Source organism: Entelurus aequoreus, linkage group LG03 (assembly GCF_033978785.1).
Source record: "Entelurus aequoreus isolate RoL-2023_Sb linkage group LG03, RoL_Eaeq_v1.1, whole genome shotgun sequence".
Classification (NCBI taxonomy): domain Eukaryota; kingdom Metazoa; phylum Chordata; class Actinopteri; order Syngnathiformes; family Syngnathidae; genus Entelurus; species Entelurus aequoreus.
The window spans coordinates 53,548,608-53,569,163 of record NC_084733.1 but is presented as its reverse complement, the minus strand read 5'-3'; the positions used below and the strand labels follow the sequence as shown (position 1 = coordinate 53,569,163).

General features: G+C 38.3%; 1 protein-coding gene across 2 annotated transcripts in view; it reads left to right on the top strand.

Annotated features, from left to right (window-relative positions):
- Positions 1 to 20,556, top strand: part of hif1aa (hypoxia inducible factor 1 subunit alpha a) — a 38,691-nt gene that overhangs the window by 14,443 nt on the left and 3,692 nt on the right. Inside the window, exons 2-10 of one of the 2 annotated variants that reach the window (XM_062042151.1) lie at positions 6,197 to 6,480; positions 7,519 to 7,670; positions 8,411 to 8,495; positions 16,173 to 16,282; positions 16,789 to 16,991; positions 17,102 to 17,208; positions 18,864 to 19,011; positions 19,133 to 19,428; positions 19,506 to 19,705. In XM_062042151.1, coding sequence (XP_061898135.1) covers positions 6,197 to 6,480; positions 7,519 to 7,670; positions 8,411 to 8,495; positions 16,173 to 16,282; positions 16,789 to 16,991; positions 17,102 to 17,208; positions 18,864 to 19,011; positions 19,133 to 19,428; positions 19,506 to 19,705 — 1,585 coding nt within the window. The remainder of the gene's footprint in view (positions 1 to 6,196; positions 6,481 to 7,518; positions 7,671 to 8,410; positions 8,496 to 16,172; positions 16,283 to 16,788; positions 16,992 to 17,101; positions 17,209 to 18,863; positions 19,012 to 19,132; positions 19,429 to 19,505; positions 19,706 to 20,556) is intronic. The other variant, XM_062042152.1, reaches the window with a different exon arrangement.

Here is a 20,556-nt window from a genome sequence, read left to right as displayed (position 1 = left end):
AATTATTACAGGGTTATTAAATAGTTTTTCAGCACTTTCTGCTTATCTAAACCGGAAATAAAGTCACATTTGATAGCTTTTATCTTACCCACGATCTGGTTAAAGTCCGTCTTGACACCGTTGAGTCCTTTTAAAAGCTTTGAGCTTTGCAAGACTGATTTGTGACATTACTTACATATTTTATGCCCTAGTGATGAAGTGGGGCATTAAATTGTGTTTATTTTACCCCTTTGCCCACTGATTATCGTAGTGAGAGTCAGAGTTGGAGTGATGTGAGCCAAATGTTTGCATAAAACTGAAAGTGCCCCAACGTTATGGTTGCATCACGTGAGGTGTACTGAAAATAGTGTGGATATTTGTCAGTAGTAATGATTGTTGACGCTTGGGAAATAACTCCCCCTCCAACTTAGGGAATATGACTCCATTCAGACTGTTAAATTATTCATTAGGTGGAGTTCTGAAAGCGGTGGTCCAAATAACCTACCCCCCAAATCACATATTGCAGATCACCATTCCGCCTTTCACCTGACAGTCGATATTTTTTATTGTAAAAGCATAGTGCTGTTATTTAAATTTAGATAGGCCTTCTCTACATGTACATGCACCAGGAAATGGAAAAAAACATTTTCTGCTTTGACTTGTCAAAATAAATAAAGGCTTTTTTGCAGATCCACTGACCGCTTATGCCTTATTTAGACAATAATATGTATCACTATGACAAGTTTTGACTGCGTGAAATTGCTTCATACATACTTTTCTTAAAAAACAACAAAAAAACAACCTGCCTTCCAGCCAGTGATTTAATTGTGGTGAAAGCAAATTTTAGTGAGCTAATCCAATTATTGTTGGAGAGTTTCAAACTACATAATGGACAAAAGTTGCAAGTGCTTTAATAATTCAATTGTTTCTCGTTTTTGGTACCAATGATTTGAAATGTATTATGTCTATTTGGTTGTAATATTGCATAAGATTCAAAAGTATTTGTAATACTCATGCAGTCGTTATTAGGGTAATACTTAGATGAAAGCATGAACAGAAATGTAACTTGATAGTAATTAAAACAATTTGCAGAAAGGATGAGTACGATGTCACTTTAGGGTGTCACTAATTGTCTTTGTTAGCTCTCTCTGTGCATGACAGTTTTACTACTGTTCTTGTAGATCATTAAGCTGTGCTCATAAATGTCAAAATGATTGGTGGTGTACTCTATCTTGGTTGTGCACCATAACACAGACTAAGGGATACATGTTGTCTTCTCAGTCATTTACAGCGAGCGGGTGTACTTCTACTCGTTTGATCCATAGCCAATCAGGCAGACGTACAAGTTCAAATGTGAGTTTGACTGCGGTCTGTATGATGGCTTGTTCATGAGTTTGGTTTTAGCAGAACCCAGTTGCTGTGTTTTAACTCTTGGGCAGGCTTTAAAGTACCAGTAGAATGGAAAAACAAGTTGCCTCTATATTGAAGCTATTATCATATATCTGATTTATAAAACCAAAAGACTTACAAAGTCTGAGAGTAGATATGATCAAAATAGTATCGATCTCATGGAGATTCCCAAGCCATTTTGAGAAATAATGAGCAAGCCAGTCACGTGATCAATAACGTAGAGGTGGGAACCACAGATCCCTTCCCCACCAACAGCAATGTAAATCATGCAGACTTTGTGAGAGCCTACAACAATTACTTTGGGAAACATGATCCAGAATATAAGGAGAGTGAGTGAGCTACAAGTTTTAGAAGCTTAATGCTAAACAAATCCAGCTTTAGTGAAACCCTAAGCATCATGTAGCAGTATTGCTATGTGCTAAACAAGAAATCAATCAATCAATCAATCAAAGTTTACTTATATAGCCCTTAATCACAAATGTCTCAAAGGGCTTCACAGGCCACAATGACATCCTCGGCTCAGATCCCATGTCAGGGCAAGAAAAAACTCAACGATATGTACACAATGAGAAACCTCGGAGGGGACCGCAGATGTCTTCGGTTGTTGTGTCTTTGTCTCTTAAAGGCCTACTGAAACCCACTACTACCGACCACGCAGTCTGATAGTTTATATATCAATGATGAAATCTTAACATTATAACACATGCCAATACGGCCGGGTTAACTTATAAAGTGACATTTTAAATTTGCCGCTAAACTTCCGGTTCGAAACGCCTCTGAGGATGACGTATGCGCGTGACGTAGCCCGACGAACACGGGTATGCCTTCCACATTGAAGCCGATACGAAAACGCTCTGTTTTCATTTCATAATTCCACAGTATTCTGGACATCTGTGTTCGTGAATCTGTTTCAATCATGTTCATTGCATTATGGAGAAGGAAGCCAAGCAAGCAAAGAAGAAAGTTGTCGGTGCGAAATGGACGTATTTTTCGAACGTAGTCAGCCACAACAGTACACAGCCGGCGCTTCTTTGTTTACATTCCCGAAAGATGCAGTCAAGATGGAAGAACTCGGATAACAGAGACTCTAACCAGGAGGACTTTTGATTTGGATACACAGACGCCTGTAGAGAACTGGGACAACACAGACTCTTACCAGGATTACTTTGATTTGGATGACAAAGACGCAGACGTGCTACTGTGAGTATGCAGCTTTGGCTTTTTTTTGCGTATGTACGTAACTTTTTTAAAATATATAAGCTTTATGAACCTTGGGTTAGGTGAACGGTCTTTTGGGCTGAGTGATTGTGTGTGTTGATCATGTGTTTGAATTGTATTGGCGTGTTCTATGGAGCTAGGAGCTAGCAGAGGAGCTAGGAGCTAGCATAACACGTACCGTACCGTAAGTGCGCGTCACGTACGTAACTTTTTAAAAATATATAAGCTTTATGAACCTTGGGTTAGGTGAACGGTCTTTTGGGCTGAGTGATTGTGTGTGTTGATCGGGTGTTTGAATTGTATTGGCGTGTTCTATGGAGCTAGGAGCTAGCAGAGGAGCTAGGAGCTAGCATAACAAACACGCAGGTGTTATTATGCAGGATTAATTTGTGGCATATTAAATATAAGCCTGGTTGTGTTGTGGCTAATAGAGTATATATATGTCTTGTGTTTATTTACTGTTGTAGTCATTCCCAGCTGAATATCAGGTACCGTGAGTATGCAGCCTTGGCTGCTAAACATTCGATAACTTGACCGTATGTGCGCGTCACGTACGTAACTTTTTAAAAATATATAAGCTTTATGAACCTTGGGTTAGGTAAACGGTCTTTTGGGCTGAGTGATTGTGTGTGTTGATCAGGTGTTTGAATTGTATTGGCGTGTTCTATGGAGCTAGGAGCTAGCAGAGGAGCTAGGAGCTAGCATAACAAACACGCAGGTGTTTTTATGCAGGATTAATTTGTGGCATATTAAATATAAGCCTGGTTGTGTTGTGGCTAATAGAGTATATATATGTCTTGTGTTTATTTACTGTTGTAGTCATTCCCAGCTGAATATCAGGTCACCCCCGGCTCTCACAGCATCTTCCCTATCTGAATAGCTTCAACTCCCCACTAGTCCTTCACTTGCACTTTACTCATCCACAAATCTTTCATCCTCGCTCAAATTAATGGGGAAATTGTCGCTTTCTCGGTCCGAATCTCTCTCACTTCATGCGGCCATCATTGTAAACAATAGGGAACTTTGCGTATATGTTCAACTGACTACGTCACGCTACTTCCGGTAGGTGCAAGCCTTTTTTTTATCAGATACCAAAAGTTGCAATCTTTATCGTCGTTGTTCTATACTAAATCCTTTCAGCAAAAATATGGCAATATCGCGAAATGATCAAGTATGACACATAGAATAGATCTGCTATCCCCGTTTAAATAAAAAAAATTCATTTCAGTAGGCCTTTAATATCCAGGTGTAAATTGGATGTCACAGAGGAACAACTAATGGATTCATGGCTAAATCCTCCTGTAATCCAGATGAGAGGCATGATTTATAATGTAGAATAACTTTGACGAGCCGAGACATGATGTACCAGTAGAAGGCGGAGCAGCAGGACACTAGCCGACTTACAGTACAGCAGCATAAGCTGTTGTTAGCTCTCTGTTATTAATGTGCCGCTAAAAATAGTTTGTCTGTGTTAGGGCGTTTAATAACAATATCGCTAATATTTGGTTAATATTCAGGTCACGATATGTAAATAAAGTATTGTTGGCGGGTTATGAAGGCGGAATAGGGAATAGAGAGCCCCCATTGACTCAATTGTTGGCAAACTTTTTATTTATTTACAACTTAGAATGCCATAAAAAGAAAAACGTGTTCATCTCTTAACAGCAATTGTGAATGATAGACCGCACTTTTCATTCTAATATTTGCATATTTCCAGTATGACTGATATGCTAATATGGTCAGAGTGCAGAAGCGTTCCCATGGTGACAGCGTCTGACCCTAAATCTACGGAAATTGCAGAAGACATTGTGGCATTTTGTGATGTTTAGACGGTATTTTCACATACTTTGCGGATTGTAAAAAATTTGCGGATTGGAAGTACAAGTCTATATTAAGGCTGCAGCTAACGATTATTTTTCTATCGATTAATCTATAGATTATTTTTCGATTAATCGGTTAATCTATAGATTATTTTTTCTTTTACCGATTATTTTTTATTTTATTTTATTTAAAATGAAGATGAAAAAATAAAAGTAGGCCAGTTTTTTCAAAAGGCATGGCTTTTATTTACAAAAAAAAAAGTATGGCCACTCAGTCAACATTGACAACAACATGACAAAATATTCTGTAACAATGTAAACATTTAAAACTTTTAACATTTAACAAAATTAAAAGTAGCTTATTTGCTTTTTAATGTGCAAATATAAAAGTAAACATCCAGTGCAAATCTTAATATTCTGCAATAGTATAAGCATTTCAAAAGTAAAAGTATTGCTTATTTTGCTTTAAAATGTGCAAAAATAAATATAAACATCCAATACAAAAAAGTGCAAAACGAAATATTCTGTAACAACAGTGTAAACATTTCAACAAAAGTGAAAGTATTGCTTATTTGCTAAAATGTGCAAAAATAAAGATAAACATCCAATACAAAAAAGTGCCAATCTAAATATTCTGGAGCACTGTAAACATTAAGTATTGCTTTTAAAATGTGCAAAATAAACATCCAGTCCAACACAGTACACAATAACCAATTCTACTCATTCCAGTGAGTGACTAACAGTTGTAATGAAGAAAGGTTAGCATGTCTACTTGCTTTGCTTCTTTTATTGTTTACAATATTCCCAGCAGCTGAAAATAGGCACTCAGAAGGGGTCGATGTGGCTGGAACTGAGAGGTAATTAGCCTTCACCTCAAACCAGGACTGTGAGCGAGCTGAGCTGCAGTTTAAGTTTCTAGTAGGTCAACGGGCTCATAGTGATGTTACTAGTAGTTGACTGGGAGGTGTTTATTATCATTTGGGGAGAGTCCGCTGCCTGATGCTCACCTGCTAAACACCTATCTGCTCGACGCTGAAGCGCTGACTACATGCGCTATGAATACGCACTGCTGATTGGCTGATAATGCTTCGTGTGTACCAATCAGATGGTTATGTGGTGGGACAATGCTGCGTGTGTACCAATCAGATGGTTGTATGGGTGGGACAACGCTGCGTGCTGAGACAGAGGCAGAGGAGCAAAGCAACTTGTTAAGACTTTAGCAGCTAAAGTTAGCTTTAGCTTAGAAACTCGTTCGGTACGCCCCCGTACCGAACCGAAAGCCCCGTACCGAAACGGTTCAATACAAAACACATACCGTTACACCCCTAGCAGATACAAATGACACATTCATGTTTTTGTGTAATGATGACAACGTATGCTAACGCGGACGATTGACTAGTTGATGGTTGATGGTTTTCTTTTCAAATGTTCGTTCATAGCCGTTGTGCTGCTATGATAGGCCATTTCCGCTCGACACAGTGTGCATACAACAACATTATTAGGCTGTGTATTGAAATACTCCCACACTTTTGACGACTTTTGGCGTGCGTTTTTCCCCTCGCTCGCACAGTCTGCTTTGCGCTCCGCCATGACGGTAGTGTGACGTAATTATGCGACGCGTCGACGCACAAAAACGGCGTCGACGTATTTACGTAACCGATGACGTTGACGCGTCGTTTCAGCCTTAGTCTATATGTTTTAATAGATACAATGAAACACAATTAAGCATATAAAGTCAACTTGTTTTTCCATTCTTCTGGTACTTTAAGTCAGGAAGAAGAGATGGCAACTCTTGTAGGGCACCTTAAAGTTGCAGATCCAATCTGCGGAGACGATGACCAACCACCACGTCTCTCCTGCAGGGTGAGCTCGGAGCGGAGAAAGGAAAAGTCGAGGGATGCAGCGCGATGCCGGCGAGGGAAGGAGTCCGAAGTGTTTTACGAGCTGGCCGAGCAGCTACCTCTGTCTCACAGCATCAGCTCCAGCCTGGACAAGGCCTCGATTATGAGACTCACCATCAGCTACCTGCGATTGAGGAAATTGCTTGACACTGGTAAATGTGTTACCGATGTGTTACCGAATTTGATGGTTTACAGTTGAATGTTTCTTTTTACAGTTGATTTAATATACCATGTTTTTCTTATTTTTGGGGTCCAACAATTTATTTAAGAGAAAACGTAGCCAAAACGCTGTGCTGCTTTTCGTGTCAGTGGTTCTAAATAAGTTCTTTTAGAAGCTTTTTGTGAAATCTAAGCTGGTAGAAATAGCAGAACAACATATTGAACCAAGCTGACAGCGTTGTAGTTTGGAATATTTGACTTGCATCACCTAACAAGTAGAAAAAGCATTCAGAATTTTTTTTGGTATCCTTCATCTTTAAGTTTATATACCGGTAATGCTAAAACCAATCCATTGTAGGTCAACATATGCTTGCTAAGTTATACATTTTTTCTCATAAACTTTCTCCTTATTATTGTGGCCCTAATTCTCCTACATAATACTGTATATTCTTAGGATATGCCCCAGGCAGCATTTTAGTGACTCTTGATGTAAAACAATGCATTGAAGGACATTAAGACCACTTTATTTAGAGAGAGCCTAATTTGGTGGGTGTTTTAAATATTTTTCATGACTACAAGGGATGGGCATGAATCGATGAATCAATCATGATTGTGTAAAATTGACTGCGGAATATTTTGCAATTGAGCCAAAATGAAATGCATGACGTCAGCAATGGGAAGTTGAGTGACATCTACATCCGTTATGGCACAACTTTACTTTGCTCAATACAACACTGGCACTGAAACCGAAGTTCAGTGCTTTGCTAATGAATACAAAATATATATTTTGAAAACAAAAATTAATTGACTAAATTATTCTTAACCCCCCACCCCCACCTTTCGAATGAAGCAAACATGTATTTTTAACTTGACAGCAAACAATGCATGGCCAGTACTAGATGCAGACAAAGACAATCATCAGCAGTTAATCCCAGTCTCTCAAATAACCTTACCCATATACAGTAAATCTTTGCATATTATGTACATTTTGGTGTAGCTGATAATTTTGTTATTCCTGCTTTACTATCCAGATGAGCCAAAATCAGAGGAGGAGAGCGAGATGGATACCCAACTGAACAGCTCCTACTTAAAATCTCTGGAGGGCTTTCTCATGGTGCTGTCCGAAGATGGAGATATGATCTATCTCTCTGATAATGTTAACAAGTGTCTCGGGCTGGCTCAGGTAAGTCTGAATTGAATTGTCGGCATTAAAAAAAGCATAGAGTCGTCCAGTAGTTATTTTTTAGAAATAAGAAAGAACAACGTTCGTCTGATACTTCTTGATAAGGATAAAGAAAGTTTACAGTGGATGAACTGCTTGTGTAACCTGACTTTCGCCAGACCCTTGTAGTTCGCTGAGCTCAACACAAGGGTCTGGGCTCGAGGGCATTGCAAACACCTTCCAGGTAGCAAAAAATAATGAACCAATCAGGATCGCCGGGCGGGATTTTATAGATGTGACGTAGCGCCGAAAGGACTGTTTAATTCAAACAACAATGGCGGCACGGAGCGAGGAGTTGTGTGCTGACATTGATTCTGCTATTGCAACTTGTTTTGCGACATCGATCGAATATTAATTATTTAAAAGATGAACAGAGAACGGTTTTGAAGGCATATATTGGTGGATGTTTTAGCTCTTCTTCCGACCGGGTTTGGATTTCCCAGCGCCGCTCTCATCAGCATCACGGGTTGATTTCGATGGGAGTGGTTGAAGTAGCACGTCATTCAAGATAACGGACAAGTGGTTTATCCAATCACATACAATGATTTTTTACAAGGCCCCGCCTTCTGAAATACATCTCCTATTCAGAACTCCCAGATCAATGTGTGGAGCTCAGCGAACAACAAGGATATGGCTAGAGTCAAGTTAATGCTTGTGTGTAAATGTTAAAATTATTTACATGATGTCTGTAACATCTGCAGTTTGACCTGACTGGACACAGCGTGTTTGACTTTACGCACCCGTGTGATCAGGAAGAGCTGAGGGAGATGCTGGTCCACAAAGCAGGTACATTATGTAGCACACCTACAGAGATGACTGCTGTGTGAATGTGGGCCACTTTGGCCTGCAGTGTAAACCTAGTCAAAGTGGCCCAAATAGCGTTTTTTTTCAGCTGACTGTTTACACAGCAAGTAAAATGTTATCTTTATCAGACTCCAGTATAAACGCGCACAGGCCGTAATGGGTCTTTGACGTCACTTGCATGCGCAGTTTGATAAAGTGAAAACAAAGGAAGTTCACAGGATTCCGTAAATGAACAAGATGTTGCTACTACTACAAAATAACATAAGTCACCACCATAGATATGGTTGCCAAACCTTAAAAAATTGTTTTTTGTGTGAAAATAAAGTCATATAATGTATGAATGGATACATGTATGTAGTGTATTATATTGGGGACGGTTCTCATCTTTTTATGGCTGTTAAGTAGAGGAGGCACACACATCAGCGTCTGTCTACCTTAACTTTATTTTTCAACTCTCTTACGTAAACAACTTAGGCAATGCACGTAACATAACGTAAATTCCGGTCCTTCAACAATCGCAGTTTCTTTGGAATCAAAATGTATATTCATATATTACATAAGCTATTATTTGCGCACTATTGACTAGTGATGCACCGAAAATTCGCCTGCCGAAAAGACTTTTCCCACTGAAACCAGAGTTGTGATGACATAACCACTTCTGCTGGCGGGCTGCGTTTTTCTCCGCGCACACGGATGACTTGGCCAAAAAGTTGCATATGGGTCACATTTCCGTTTAGACTGAAGTCACATTTAAAAAGATGAGATTCCAATCGGATACGGACTACCTGATGATGTGGCCCAAATTTGATATGAAAAAAAAAAAATCAGATTTATAGCACTTTGGAGCGTTTAGACTGGCAACATTATTTTTTTGTGTGTGCAGTGTAAACGGGGCTTTTGACGGTGGGTTGGGAGCAGAGGTGGGTAGTGACGCGCTACATTTACTCCGTTACATCTACTTTAGTAACTTTTGGGATGAATTGTACTTCTAAGAGTAGTTTTAATGCAACATACTTTTACTTTTACATGAGTATATTTATAGAGAAGAAACACTACTTTTACTCCGCTCCATTTATCTACATTCAGCTCGCTACTCGCTACTGATTTTTATCGATCTGTTAATGCATGCTTTGTTTGTTTTGGTTTGTCAGACAGACCTTCAAAGTAGGATCTATCGCATGCCTGTGTTTCACCAATCAGATGCAGTCACTGGTGACATTTAACTCCGTTTAACTCCGTTTCACCAATCAGATGCAGTCACTGGTGACGTTGGACTCCGTTTCACCAATCAAACAGAGCCAGGCGGTCACATGACCGTCACATGTGGACCCCGACTTAAACAAGTTGAAAAACTTATTCGGGTGTTACCATTTAGTGGTCAATTGTACGGAATATGTACTGTACTTTAAACAAGTTGAAAAACGTATTCGGGTGTTACCATTTAGTGGTCAATTGTACGGAATATGTACTGTGCAATCTACTAATAAAAGTTTCAATTAATCAATCAAAAGTGTGAAGGAAAAAAGACACTTTTTTATTTCAACCGTACCTCCCGTCAAAAGCATAAAGACTGACCGCACAGTTCCTGTCTTCACAATAAAAGTGCCGCTCCATCGTGCCTGCGCTAACAAAATAAGAGTCTCCGAAAGCCCGCGCAAACAAGCTAGTAACCTACGGAGTTTGCCACCAATGTATTTCTTGTAAAGTGTATAAAAACGAATATGGAAGCTGGACAAATAAGATGCCAAAAACCAACCACTTTCATGTGGTATTAGACGGAAAGGAGGAACTTTTTTTCTCCTCCATTTGAAAACGTGGACGTTATCAGCACTACTGTCTGATTCCAATCAATGCAAGTCATCAGAATCAGGTAATACACCAACTTATATTCTAGTCTTCATGAAAGAAAGGAATCTATATGTTAAACAGGCATGTATATTCATTAAAACACCTTTAACATGTAAACAAAAACGGCAAAATAAATAAATATAAATTATATACTGTATGTATATATATATATATATATATATATATATATATATATATATATATATATATATATATATATATATATATATATATATATATATATATATATATACATTTATGTGGTATTAGACGGAAAGGAGGAACTTTTTTTCTCCTCCATTTGAAAACGTGGACGTTATCAGCACTACTGTCTGATTCCAATCAATGCAAGTCATCAGAATCAGGTAATACACCAACTTATATTCTAGTCTTCATGAAAGAAAGGAATCTATATGTTAAACAGGCATGTATATTCATTAAAACACCTTTAACATGTAAACAAAAACGGCAAAATATATTATATATATATATATATATATATATATATATATATATATATATATATATACATTTATATTATATATATATGTGTATATATATATATATATGTATATGTATATATATATGTATATATATATATATATATGTATGTATGTATATATATATATATATATATATATATATATATATATATATATATATATATATATATATATATATATATATATATGTGTATATGTATATGTATATGTATATATATATATATGTATATGTATATGTATATATATATATATGTGTGTATATATGTATATATATATATGTATATATATATATATGTGTGTATATATGTATACATATATATATATATATATATATGTGTGTGTATATATGTATCAGTGACGTGCAGTCAGTGGAGGCAGGTGAGGCGGGGCCTCACGTGCCATCATGGAAAGAAAAAAAATGTAAAAAGAAAAAAAATTAATTAAATTATTATATGTATTCAGTGATTATACTATAAAGTTATTTTCCATTTAACTTCACCAGTTTTAGATTATTTTTATTCAAAATCGCTGAATTTTCACATTTGCCGTTCAAATACTGAGAAGAGACGGTGCGGCGATCAGCAGCCAGTTGAGGCACGTCACTGCGTTGTGCCTCAACATGGATTGCGGACTCGGCTAACTGCTGGCCTGCTGTGCAGTGAGACCGTATTGCTATATGAACTATATTATACATTTCCATAGTTTATTTAGCTGAGGTATATAATGTAAATAATAAATGATAAATGGGTTATACTTGTATAGCGCTTTTCTACCTTCATGTACAGTGTATTTTGTCAACAACTGTATGTGTGTAACGTGTTTCTTGTGCTGAGCAATCATAAAACTGCTGCGAAGACGCACTGACTGAGGCTCGCAGTAATCCCGCCTCCTGGTGGTAGAGAATGCACCCCCGGCGTAGAATGCACCCCCTGACGGGAGTGTTATATCAACTAAAGCCCACACTTAAACTTTCCACGTGCAAGATTGAATCTATTTAAAAAAGTTATTTAATAAGAAGCCAAAAAGTGCAAAAACAATAATGTTCGTGTTGGAGGAGTTGTGAATGAAAGGGCCACAACATTAGGTACATCTGCAGACTGCAGCACGGATTTCATATTTCATTCATTCACAACTCCTCCAACACGAACATTATTGTTTTTGCACTTTTTGGCTTCTTATTGAGCTGCTGCATTTTTTGGTTGGGTTGTTTATTTCTTTTGAGTAACTTCTACATTTCTAAAAGGGGAGGAATGTAATAGAGTGATCTATGTTTGTCTGTTGCCATCTCCTGGTTAATGTTGGCTATAGCGTCAGTGTTTCCCATAAACTGCCAAGATACCTGTGGCGGTGGCCCATTACATCGAGTAATTTGCATAATTTACTACAATATGATTTTCTCTAAAAAGGCTAAAAAAATGTGTACTTACTAATTAATAATAAGAGTTTTGTTTTAAATCAAATCAACTTTATTTATAAAGCACATTTAAAATTTACCACAGGGGTAGCCAAAGTGCTGTACAATGGGCAGGTTAAAATAATACGAGAAACGAGCAAACACAACACAACACAAACAGAACACGATAAAAAATAAATAAATAAAATATAAAAACAGGTTCACAGCAGGTGTATTATGGGGCGCCATTGCAGGATGGATATCACTCAGTGTTAAAAGCCATGGAATAAAAGTATGTTTTTAAGAGAGATTTAAAAACAGGAAGAGAGGAGGCTTGCCTAACACTCAGAGGTAGGTCGTTCCAGAGCTTGGGAGCAGCAGCAGCGAAAGCTCTGTCACCTCTAAGCTTCAGCCTTGTGTCCGGGACCGTCAGTAGCAGCTGATCGGCTGATCTTAGGGATCGGGTGGGGCAGTAAGGCTGAAGGAGGTCGGAGAGATATGTTGGCGCGAGGTTGTTTAGACATTTAAAAACAAATAAAAGGAGTTTAAAATTGAATCTGTAACGCACAGGGAGCCAGTGAAGGGATGCTAATATAGGGGTGATGTGCTCTCGTCTGTGGGTCTGTGTTAGCAGACGAGCAGCAGAGTTCTGCACGAGCTGCAGGCGGGCGAGGGAGGCCTGGCTAATGCCTACATACAGGGCATTGCAGTAGTCTAAACGAGTCGAGATAAAGGCGTGGATTAATTTCTCGAGATCATGTCCTGATAGAAGCGGTTTCACTTTCGCTATTTGGCGTAATTGATAAAAGCTTTTTTGTACGACGCTGCTGATTTGTTTTTCGAATTTAAAATCCGAGTCGAACTTTACCCCCAGGTTTGTGACACAGTCGCTGAGATACGGGGTCAGAGTGCCGAGGTCAACGTTGGGGGAGGGGGAGCGACTTGGACCGAACAACATAACTTCTGTTTTGTCTTCATTTAGGCTGAGGAAGTTAGCTGAAAGCCAGGCTTTGATGTCGTGCAGGCAGTCAATAAGACGTTTAAACGTCCAGCCATCCATTCATCCATCCATTTTACAATATAATTACAACACTTTATGTACATATTTATATACAGATTTGAACAATAAGTTAGTCACTGAAATATATTTATTAATTGTGGTTCTTACAAAAAATATATCTTATAAAATATAAAAGCTAAAATGTCCCTTAAAGCTCTGCCCCTTTAATTAGTGCATACTAAATAATTTAACTTTAGTCTACTACCACAACCATATTATTTACCAGCAACATAAAGTGAAACAGAGGCAGAGGTGTCCTGCCACAGTCAGTAACAAATAAACAGAAAACAGTAGTGGTCAAATACAAATAAGGCAACAAGAGAAGTATCCTACACTTCTCTTTTGTAAAGTAAATCTGAACAGCCTATATGGGCATCTACATCAACTATATGATTTGCCTGAGAAGCTGGACAGGACAAAAAAATAAATTAAATTAAATAAAAATTAAAATAAAAAAATCTATTTGTGGCGGACGTAATTCTTTCGTGGCGGGCCGCCACAAATAAATGAATGTGTGGGAAACACTGAGCGTACTGGGGTTACTTTTTGGTTGGCCAACGATTTACGTGGTGTTGCGCACCTGACGTCAAGTGTGTTGAGTCTGTTCTGAAGTCTACAGTAAAGAGACGTACTTCATCACCTCGCCTCGTTATTGCCTCCAACCCAATATATTACATAAAGGTAAGACCATGATAACGTTTTTTTTATTAAATGTGCTTTTTTGTGTGCTACAGTTTGTATGTGTAAAGTTAAGTTAAAGTACCAATGATTGTCACACACACTAGGTGTGGTGAAATTTGTCCTCTCACCCCCTGGGAGGTGAGGGGAGCAGTGGGCAGCAGCGGCCCCGCGCCCAGGAATCATTTTTGGTGATTTAACCCCCAATTCCAACCCTTGATGCTGAGTGCCAAGCAGGGAAGAATGCTGGTATGAGCTTTTAAACATAACCCGTTAACTGCTGCCAATCAAATGGTGAATAAGATACTCTTTAGGGTTCATATGTTTGTTAATCTGTTTGTGATGAAGTCAGTGCCTCACCAGCCATGAACCTCACCGCACGTCACTGATATGTATGTATGTGTATGTGTATATATATATATATATATATATATATATATATATATATATATATATATATACATACATACAGTATATATGATATGTGTGTGTATGTATATGTATATATGAGGTAGATCGCCTCGACTTGGTCATTTAAAAAGTAGCTTGCCTGCTGAAAATGTGTGGGCACCCCTGGCTTACATGAACTCAAAGTCAAATTTGAGGAAGCACATTGCGGTAAGTAACGTTAGTAGATATTTTGGCTGTCACCGTAGGCTGATGTTAGCTTCCCTGCTAAGAATCACTGTCAAATGTACATCGTGTGGGGACATTTATTAACGCACTGCAGACTCACACACACACACACACACACACACACACACACACACACACACACACACACACACACACACACACACACACACACACACGCATGCATAGAAACACCAATCAGAAGTGCACAGTGTGTTTACCATGAATTGATTAACGTTGAAAAACTTATTGGGGTGTTAACATTTAGTGGTCAATTGTACGGAATATGTACTGTACTGTGCAATCTACTAATACAAGTTTCAATCAATCAATCAATGAATGCCTACTGAGCCTATGATGCTGTTAAGTTATTGTGGCTCAATTACTATTTAATATATATTATTGTTTTAGTTGCTTAAGAGATATTCCTGGCTCTGAAGTTGCTCATTGCTATTTTTATGTTTTTGTGCATTATTTGTTGCCGTCATCATTAAACGAACAGGTTACTCATCAGTTACTCAGTACTTGAGTAGTTTTTTCACAACATAATTTTTACTTTTACTCAAGTAAATATTTGGGTACTACTCCTTACTTTTACTTGAGTAATAAATCTCTAAAGTAACAGTACTCTTACTTGAGTACAATTTCTGGCTACTCTACCCACCTCTGGTTGGGAGTGTAGAGTACGTCATTGCCTAATTTGTATAATTGACCATGACGAATGTCCATGCAATTGTTATTGGTACTGTGGTTGAGACAAAAAAAATTATAAAACATGAAAAGCAAAACTAATTTGTTTAGAAAGATAATTAACTTTCTTAGGTTGCTTCTTTTTGTGTTGTTTTTTTTTATGTCACAAGCAAAACCGAGCCACTTGAGAGTATTTTTAGATTTGTAGTTGGAAGGTAACATTAGTACTTTGTCCCATTTCTGTCTTCAAGTGACAGAAAACATTAGACGTGTTCAAGTGGCTAGTAACGTCTCATCTGCGGCATGTTTTGCAGATTATCGTTGTTCGTTCGGGATTTTATGGGCGGAATAGCGGAGCTCCCATTGGCTCCGCTGTAAGCGGACTTTTATTTACATTTGTTTTATATTTAGAATGCATAAAAATCCATCTGTCATGTCTTTCATAGTGATTGCGGATGATTGGCAAAACTCCCAAAAAAGTGCAGTTCCCCTTTAAAAATGCAACCGCAAAGCAGCAGCTGCTGCAGTTACTTAATTCAGCCAAGATATTAAAATTATTATGTAAGTAAGAGATTTATATTGTACAATTAATATTATCACACAGCAATACTATTTATTGTACAAGCTACATTGCCGAACAGTCCCATTCTAATGTGTGTAGGAGAAAGGGCGAACAGGTAGCATCTAATGTATTTGTAGCAGTTCAAATTTATTTGTGGTGGCTGATAAAACTAAATGGTAACATTTTGAATTGCATTTTCTGTGTAATAAAAACATTGTACAATAAATACTTGTATGATCATTCTGGTTCTGTCTTTTGAAACAAGTTTCTTTTTCTCCTGTCACAATTTCAGGCTCAAAAAAGACCAAAGAATCAGACTCAGACCGCAGCTTCTTTCTTCGGATGAAGTGCACACTCACTAGCAGAGGACGCACTGTCAACGTCAAGTCCGCTACATGGAAGGTAATCAAAGGTTTTTGAAGATAATGTAAAGTGCTAGATGGACTCAGGGATCATCATTGGTAATCAAATGCAATGCAAAGCAAATTGACCATTTATGTGTAAACTTAGTTTGAATTCAAATGAGTCGGTGTATAATAGTGTATGTAATGCATGCACAGAAGTCTACAGTAGATGGACCATTAGAGGTCTGTAATTATTCAGCTCCACGTTAAAGACAGTTAATGGCCTCAATGGCATACAATCACTAAAGCTCAGATTATTTATGTGGAAAATGTATTTCCACACCTAAAGTGTAAGTGTAGTTGTTTATCATGGCAAAAAGCGTGTTTGTTTTTGACAGATAAACATATTAAACTGTTAGACGTGAACCTAAATGATATGCTCAAGCGACACCTTGCGTTTTTTGTTTTTTTCCAAGAATCAACAGATGCATGAACCAAACCATGCTTTCAAATAAAATGTACTGTGAGTTATACAAGTGTTTTGTTTGATTTAACCATCTGCAGGTGCTCCACTGCTCCGGTCATGTGCGCCTACATGACAGCCTCACGGAGCAGACTGCCAATGACCACAAAGAGCCACAGGTTCCTTACTTGGTGCTCATCTGTGACCCTATTCCACACCCTTCCAACATTGAGGTCCCTCTGGACACCAAGACGTTCCTCAGCCGCCATACAATGGACATGAAGTTCACATATTGTGACGAGAGGTGATCACACTCTTCTTCCGTAATCCAGCGTAATCATACCGCCACCTACAGTTCACTGTAGCTACTACAGGAGCTTTATTTCTGACATTCTGCTTTGTGTGCTCTTACAGGATCACTGAGCTGATGGGATATGAGCCAGAGGAGCTGCTGAATCGTTCTGTGTATGAGTACTATCACGCGCTGGACTCAGACCACCTTACCAAGACACATCACAACTGTAAGAAACATTGCAAAGACTGCATGCATCAAAATTAGTTTTTTGACAGTGGTGTAATGTAGGGATGTGCCAATTTATTGGCCATTGATCAATATTGGACTTTTTTTTTTTAAGTATGTGATCGCCATTGCCGATTACCACCTTTCAGTGCCGATCACAAACGTTGATCCCCTCTGGCTGGTATTGTTTATTTTTAGTCCTCCGGCTGACAAGCTAGCAGCAATAGTGTATCTCCATATAGAGTGTGGAGTTGCTCATCTAAATGAATACTAATCCCCTCCATTATGGCAAATTAACTGCATTTCTTAATATCTTAGGTATCCCCATCAAGTTTTAGGACACGGCTAAACATGTTATGCACCGAGAGAAATCTAGGAGCAGGCATGCTTATAGCTAAATGAACTGCTGCTAAGATAGCTTTAAACAACACCAAGAAATAAGTGCGTAGTAAAGTTCAAAAAGTGTAGGTGGAACCACATTGCAGCAGAAAGTAAGCAGCTATTAACAGGAAATTAATCAAGAGATTAATATGAGTCTAGAGCAGTGGTTCTTAACCTTGTTGGAGGTACCGAACCCCACTAGTTTCATATGCGCATTCACCGAACCCTTCTTTAGTGAAAAATAATTTTTTTTTTTTTTTTTTCAAATTCAAGAAAAGGTTATTTTACTGGTGCACAAAATGAACCGTGCATGAACATCACCTTGTCCAAAGAACAAAACCAACACAGTGCATGAACTCACAACAAATTACACACCTTACACACATTACCATGAATTGATTAACGTGGACCCCGACTTAAACAAGTTGAAAAACTTATTCGGGTGTTACCATTTAGTGGTCGATTGTACGGAATATGTACTGTACTGTGTAAACTGTACTGTTTCATATAATGTATTCTCTTCCTTTGCAATCTACTAGTAAAAGTTTAAATCAATCAATCAATCAATAAACCTGCAAATCAGATGGAAAATTTGAGGGAACATTGTTTGGGGGTATCCATAATACGCCGATAGGGAGAAGTTTTTATTTACACGATAAGTCGGATGTGTCTTTACCTCCGTGGCGGAGGCTCCGCCGAACCCCTGAGGCCGACTCACCGAACCCCTAGGGTTCGATCGAACCCAGGTTAAGAACCACTAGTCTAGAAAGAGGATAAAACTGTTGGTGTGTCAACATTGTCACAGTCTTTACATCACATGTGAAAGGAGGGCTGATTGAGCTGTAAATTGGTGGTGTCAGTAAATGATCAATACTGGAATGATTGATTATTTATATTTTCTCAAAATCCATTAGTATTGTTTTTGTTAATCTTTACCAATTCAGGGAATATGTCCGTAACTACAGGAGGACTTAGAGGGCAAACATTTTTTCAATGAGTAATAGATGTTTTTGATTTTGATTACCGGTAGTTATTTTAGTTATTTATTTTGCTCAAACAATTGTATGTAATAAAAGAGAAAAATGAACTAGTTAAAATATTGTGTTGATATTGTTAAACTGTCAATAGCACTCACCATAAATAAATGGAAACATTTAATGTTAATACATGTGATTGGTATTGGTATCGGCTGATCTCACTCATGGATGATCGGAATTGATAGCATAAATCCCTGATCGGAACATCCCTAGTGTAATGTAATTGTGTTTGTTTCAGTGTTTGCAAAGGGCCAGGTCAGCACAGGCCAATACCGGATGCTGGCCAAGAGAGGAGGTTTTGTGTGGGTGGAGACGCAAGCAACTGTCATCTATAACAACAAGAACTCTCAGCCACAATGCGTTGTCTGTGTCAACTTTGTCCTAAGGTACTAAAGAAGTACAAAACAAGCTCCTTGCAAATCACAAGTAGCTATTTGAATAGCTGTTGTAGCAAAAAGCACAGAGGGACTCCTAACTCCTTTGTGACAGTGCACCTTTTCTCTGCAGTGGAATTCAGGAGGAAAAACTGATCATGTCTTTGGAGCAGACAGAGGATATGAAGCCTGTAAAGCAGGAACAAGACAAGGAGAGCTGCCTTGCAGAGAGTTCTCCAATCCTGCTAAAGGAAGGAGAGGAAGAAGAGAAGACTGCTGAGCTGGATGTGATCAAGCTGTTTACACAAACACTTGAGCCAAAGCCAGTGACGAGTTTGTACGATCAGCTGAAAGAAGAGCCTGAAGCCCTCACTCTACTTGCCCCAGCAGCTGGAGACACCATCATCTCACTGGACTTTAGCTGTCCCGGTTTGTGCTCCTTTCAAATCTTTAACTTTACAATGTTAATTTGTAGCTTTTTAACTCCAGTCTATCCTCTGGCACAGACTCTGACATCCATCTGCTGAAAGACGTGCCTCTCTACAATGACGTGATGCTTCCTGCCACTAGTGACAAACTAGCACTGCCTCTTTCCCCTCTGCCACCCAGCGAGCCCCACACTGTGGAAAACACCACTGTAGATGGAAAAAGTGACAACTATGCCAGACCCTCGTCCACATCAGTAACCAACAACAGCGCAGCTCAGGTAAAGCTTGTTATTTTCACCATATTTATGTGACGATTCAAGAAATATAATAGGGAACATCTTTTAAAACCATGTTTTAAATATCAGAGATTACAATTAAAAATGATGCAGGCGGGTCTCGCTGGTGTTGGTTTCATTCCGTACAGCTATGAGCTTTATAGTATGTACTAGTGATAAAAAAACGTTTCATGATTGGGGCTGGTCGATAAAATAATTAAAATTAAATAAAAAGAATATATATATCGCGATAGACATGTAATCTATTTTAATTTAAAAAAAAGTCATCTCCGTTGGTAAAAACAGGTATTTGCGAAGCAAGGTTGGTTGGTTGCATGCACAAAGGCACTCGCTTTCTGTTAACCGAGCAACACTGATCAGTGGGAGCTACACGCTAACAGCCAATCAGGTAACAGTATCAACTATCATGATTGGTTTCGTCATCTGGTTGTCTCACGGTTCATTCTTTGCATGAAGTGAGAAGAGAACTAAAAATGAGTGCTGCACAAAGTGAATGAAGTGTGAATGAAACCGCAAAAGTCACCTCAACAGTATGGCAGTTTTGAGGATTTTTTAAAAACGGACCATAGTCGGACCAATGTGGACTATTTTAGCTGCACTCCCCCTTGGGAACAGCCGTAACTTACTGGCACTAAATCGGCTGGAAATTATTATTCTTAGGTTCCTTCATTTACATTGTCACACTTTGTACTATTTTGTTAAAAAAATGTAAGCATTTCTGGCATCTTCCTCATTTTTGCACCTTAATTTGAAGAGGTTATTGTTAAGTGTTCAATCTGATTTTAGAATTGTTTACATTGATTGCTTTCCATGGTTGTGTTGACATTTCCTTT